This window comes from Cheilinus undulatus, linkage group 5 (genome assembly GCF_018320785.1).
Source record: "Cheilinus undulatus linkage group 5, ASM1832078v1, whole genome shotgun sequence".
Lineage (NCBI taxonomy): Eukaryota > Metazoa > Chordata > Actinopteri > Labriformes > Labridae > Cheilinus > Cheilinus undulatus.
This window is the reverse complement of record NC_054869.1, coordinates 44010634-44015607: the sequence shown is the minus strand read 5'-3', so window position 1 is coordinate 44015607 and position 4974 is coordinate 44010634. Positions and strand designations below refer to the sequence as shown.

The window sequence follows — 4974 nt, the reverse complement described above, 5'->3', positions numbered from 1 at the left end:
CTATTGTAAAAAAAATAAAAATAAATAAAAAAGAAAAACCTGTAGGACCCAATACACATATTCCCCAGAAAAAAGGCCTCTCAGAACTGAGAGCAAACACACACATCCAAACATCATTCCTAAGCATGTTCTAAGAATTAGAACTAGCAGCAGGACCCTACAAACTATGTCATTTCTGTATGACTTAATCATATTACCTAATATTCTTAAGCAGAGAGGGCTCCAGTATTTGCAAATATGCATGCAATATAACAAAATAATTAAGATAAGAGAATATAGAGAATAAACAGTTTAACATTAAGCAAGGAGGTGGTTGGAAACAACAGCTCGCCCGTAATATCCAGGTTTAGTTCTCACACACAGGAGGAAAAAAAGGCCTATACTCCGTAGCAGTCAAATCACACCATATTAAACAGATATGTTCCACATTTTCTTTTCCCATAAATAAATAAAGATAACACACACAGAGAGAACCAAGGTGTCCCTCCAAATGGAGAGAGGGAGACCGAGTCAATCGCAATGCAACGTTTAACTGTCAAGTATGTCCATCTATTCTCTTCTTAGTTATGTTTTAGCGTAACTTTAGGCCATTGTCTTTTAAGCTAAACTCTCTGAGAGCTGTCCGTTGATGAATGTCCCATCAGTTGGTGCACTTTAAAGTTGTATAAAGCCTGTGACCTTAAAGCCTATTTGATGTCATGCCACCTCATCCCAATCAGATTTTGCGCCGGACCCCTTGAGATCGCTGTGAGCATAGGTTATATTCTTATCTCAAGGAGGAAACAAATAACTTTTTATACATAAAATTTGCTACCAAAATTACATGCACGATGTCTTCTGCATTTGTATGTGGGAATTACAAATTTCATGTAAACAAAAGGCATTGGCTGGAGTTCTGACTAACAGAGGTAAGAGTTTTCAAAGAAATTTACCATTTCTTCTCCATCTCAGCAGCACTGTTTCACAACCTAGATGACACTTGATGGAAACAGAAAGTGTGTCACATGCCCAAAAAAGATACAGATGTTCCTGTTTTGAAAGTGTTAAGAGAGACAGCAGATTCATGCAGCTAACAGACTTTAAAAGGGTCTACCTTAAATGACATCTCATCTGTGCCTAATAGGCATTGTGAGAGCTTAAAGAAGTTTGTGCAGTGTGTGGTTCATACATTGTGCACTAGAGAGGCATGATATTTGATATTTTTGCTGATATCCAGTCATTCCAAACTCGTTTTCTACAGTCATGTGCATACGCTATAGGCATGTAGGGCCTAGCGGAGACCGCTGGTGTTTTTTGGGACCTTGGGACATTCACAGCACAACCAGTGGCTGGTAGTGGCAACCCTACTTCCTGTCTGGACAGCACCCTAGGCCAGGCTTAACTCGCCACAACCACCACGTTCTCTGCCATCTGCGTCCCTTAATTAATGTCTTGAAGATCGTGCCATGTTAATAATAAATGCCTTACAAATATGCATCCGTCTCCACCAGCAGCACCACGGTCTGTGTGTAAAGATGCTTTAAATGTGATCATGCTAATAACTGACACAGCATCCAAGGCATCCCAAAATGCCTGGATCCGAGACATGCATTCCCAATGCTTCACCCTCCTCACTCAGCAAGGACATCTATAGTCTGAAAAGATCACAGCATCATCAGCAAAATCCAGATCAGTGAACTCTACATCCCTAAATGATACTCCAAAGTTTGCTGCCCCTCTTACCCGCCCCATTATCCAGTCTATACAGGCACTGAAGAGCGTAGGGGCTAAGATTCACCCCTGCCTCAGCCCATAATCAACTGGAAAGAAGTCAGATGGAGCCACTACACCTCACAGCACTCTCTAAACTAGAATATAGAGCACACACGGCTGGATGCGGGATCCCACGGAACTCTAGATTCATGCTAAGGGCATCTCTACTCGCCAGGTCAAAGAGAAGGTTTGGCAATATTAGAAAACAGATACTGCCCAGTCCTAGCGTGGACATCCAGAACATGACCAGGGTTATGTCAATCGCCTTTCCATCCAATGGTGCCCTCAGGCAGCTTATTAACCACATCTTTGCCTTGCTTCAGCCTCAAATTTTTGGCCCAAACATGCCTAAAAGTTCAACACAGTACTGTATTCATATGTAAATTTAGGTTCTGGTCTAAGCAGTTGATTCTAAAAAGGTTCCTAGTTCCTGGAGAAAGATCCTGCTGTTATAAAGCAACTAAAAAGGTTACATCTTACGCTTTTAACCTGCTTGTTCCTTCCTTTCTAAGCTTTGTCCCTCTTTGTTTTGTGCAGGGATGCATCACTAACCTCACTATAGAGGGGGGTAAAGCCTGATATCTCAGTCTCTCCTCCTCTGCATCTAAACATAAGTTTTACAACTCTTCTTTTCACACCCTGTTTCATACGAGCAGTGAATCAAACCACTGTGGTTTTGCAGTTTTTCACAGCCACCTTCAGTGTGAAGAATAGAGAAGCAAAGAGTGTGAGTTTCACAGAAAGATACTATACCGATTCTAAGACAAGTCAACAAAATATGTAGCAATAAGGGTAGTTCTTCAGAACAAATTTTGCCATTCTTGAGAAAATGATTCTGTTTCTCTGCACAGAGGTGTAAAAACTTCCAAGTAAGAGTCTCTCTCTGTCTGAAGCTGACATTTATTAATAATTTTAAGATGTTTAGTATGAGATGAGGTTTACTTCCTGTAAGCTGCTCTGTAGTAGCGGCTCACACCTTTGTGCATGAAAAAGCAGAACCAACCAGAATTCAAGGAGACAAAAACAAACAAAAAAAACAACAACAACCCCACAATCAGCTGGTTTCCTTTTTAAGATAACACGCTCCTTGAAGGGTTTCTTTTGAAACTTTGCAGCTGAAGGAGCAACGTCAGCGCCAACATGCACTGCAACTTTAACGGGACTCTGCTGATCAGCGTGCTCCCTCCTCTGCTGGCCACTGAGTTTGTTTTGGGAGTTTTAGGGAATGGATTGGCTCTGTGGATCTTCTGCTTCCACCTGAAGCCATGGAAAAGCAGCACAGTGTTGCTCTTCAACCTGGCCATGGCGGATTTTCTGCTCTTCATGGCTCTGCCTTTCAGGGCAGCCTACTACAGTTCTGGGATCAAGTGGAGGTTTGGGGGCACGTTCTGCAACGTCTGCCTCTTCCTGCTGGCGATGAACCGCAGTGGCAGCACTATCTTCTTGATGGTCATCGCTTTGGATAGATACATGCGTGTGGTGCACCCTCATCACCCCATCAACTCTCTGAGTGTCTCCAAAGCCATGTGTGGAGCTCTGGCACTGTGGTTCCTCACCATCTCCATGACAGCGCATATTTTCACCTTAAAACACACCAACACCACCTACTGTGAGAGCTTCCTGATCAACACTGTACCCAACCACAACCTCACCTGGCATAAGTTTGAGTTTATCTTCTCTTTCTTCATGCCTCTGGTTGTCATTCTCTACTGCACCGTCCACATTATTGTCCAGCTGAGAGGCAGGCAGCTGGCCCAGCATGCAAAGATTAAGAAGGCGCTGTGCTTCATCACCGTGGTCGCAGCCCTCTTCTTCATCTGCTTCTTCCCGAGCAACATTGTGCAGGTTCTGATTTGGATCAAGACCCGAGAAGTATCCAGCACCCTGCAAGGATCTGACATCTGCCCAGCTATGGAGGATCTGACCACGGCTTTTTACATCAGCATCAGCCTGACTTATCTCAACAGCGCACTGGATCCAATAGTCTACTACTTCTCCAGCCCTGCTTTCAAGAACATCTGCAGGAAAGCTCTCCACCTGCAAGAGGCGTACACGGTTGAGAGTACAGAGAGGAGAACTCGGGAGACGGGCTCCCAGTCACTCAGCCAGCTGTGATCACAAAGACCGCATCAAGGTATCATTTAACTGAGAGACTCTCAGCTGGAGGGTCGGGACCCAAAAGTGGGTCAAGAATGTAAACCTGGGAAAAATGTGTTATAAAGTCTATAGTGTACGGCAGCTTTAAGACAACATGTCAATTTTCAATTTTCACAAAATCTCAAATTATTTATCACATTAAATCTGGTTTTATGATATGAATGCAGACCAGTCTGGTCCAAGCCTCAGACATCCTCAACTATAAGCAAGAAAGAACATGATGGATAAAGGTCACTGATTCATAAGAAAAGGGACAAGACACATTCTGAACATGACTTTATACTTTTGTTTTCCTCTCTGGCTTCCTGATGGTATCAGGATCCAGTTTAAGATTCTTCTACAGGCTTGAAAGCTGAGGTGACCGAGTGTTGGTGGTGGCTGCTCTGGGAATATCTACTGAAAACAAAGTCCTTCCTTAAGACTCACCTGTTTGAACACACTTTCAATATAAACTAGCTTTGAAATCTTGACATTTTCTGCTCTTATTTGTATTGTTTATTATTGCTTTTAAATTCTTTCGTATTGTGTTTTAATGCCTAGTGTGTCTGAAGCTGAACTTGTACAGAACTTTGGTAAGCTGTGGTTGTTTTAAATGTGCTAAAGAAATACATTTTGACCTTACTTTTATTTCAGCAATTTGAAGTTAACATTTGTGTGGATTGAGGTCTCAACTAGCAGTTGTGTGCAGGAACAGATTTTAAATTCAGCAGATTTTCCACACTAGATTTTTCTTGATGATCTTGATGATTTGTCTTGTTTTGGGTGTTAAATTATTGATATCACTGTGCTTATGAATTGATCTATAGTGCATGCAGAGTTTTTAAATAAAACTAAAATGCCTGCCTGTTTGTTCAAGATTGCTATTTTCTCTAAAAATATAACTGGTTCCAAAAACACAACTGGTTCTAAAAACACAACAGGTTCTTAAACACAACTGGTTCCAAAAACACAACTGGTTCTAAAAACACAACAGGTTCTTAAACACAACTGGTTCCAAAAACACAACTGGTTCTAAAAACACAACTGGTTCTAAAAACACAACTGGTTCTTAAACACAACTGGTTC

At 41.9% G+C, this 4974-nt stretch overlaps 1 protein-coding gene across 1 annotated transcript; it reads left to right on the top strand.

Annotated features, from left to right (window-relative positions):
* The first annotated feature begins 2878 nt into the window (after nucleotides 1-2878).
* LOC121510221 (hydroxycarboxylic acid receptor 2-like) lies at nucleotides 2879-4686 on the top strand. The gene has a single exon (XM_041788182.1). The coding sequence runs from the start codon at nucleotides 2893-2895 to the stop codon at nucleotides 3865-3867; it is 975 nt and encodes a 324-aa protein (XP_041644116.1). The 5' UTR covers nucleotides 2879-2892; the 3' UTR covers nucleotides 3868-4686.
* The last annotated feature ends 288 nt before the right edge of the window (nucleotides 4687-4974 follow it).

Coding starts and splice junctions, on each gene's coding strand:
- LOC121510221 (XM_041788182.1), top strand. CDS start 2,893: ATGCACTGCAACTTTAACGGGACTCTGCTGATCAGCGTGCTCCCTCCT.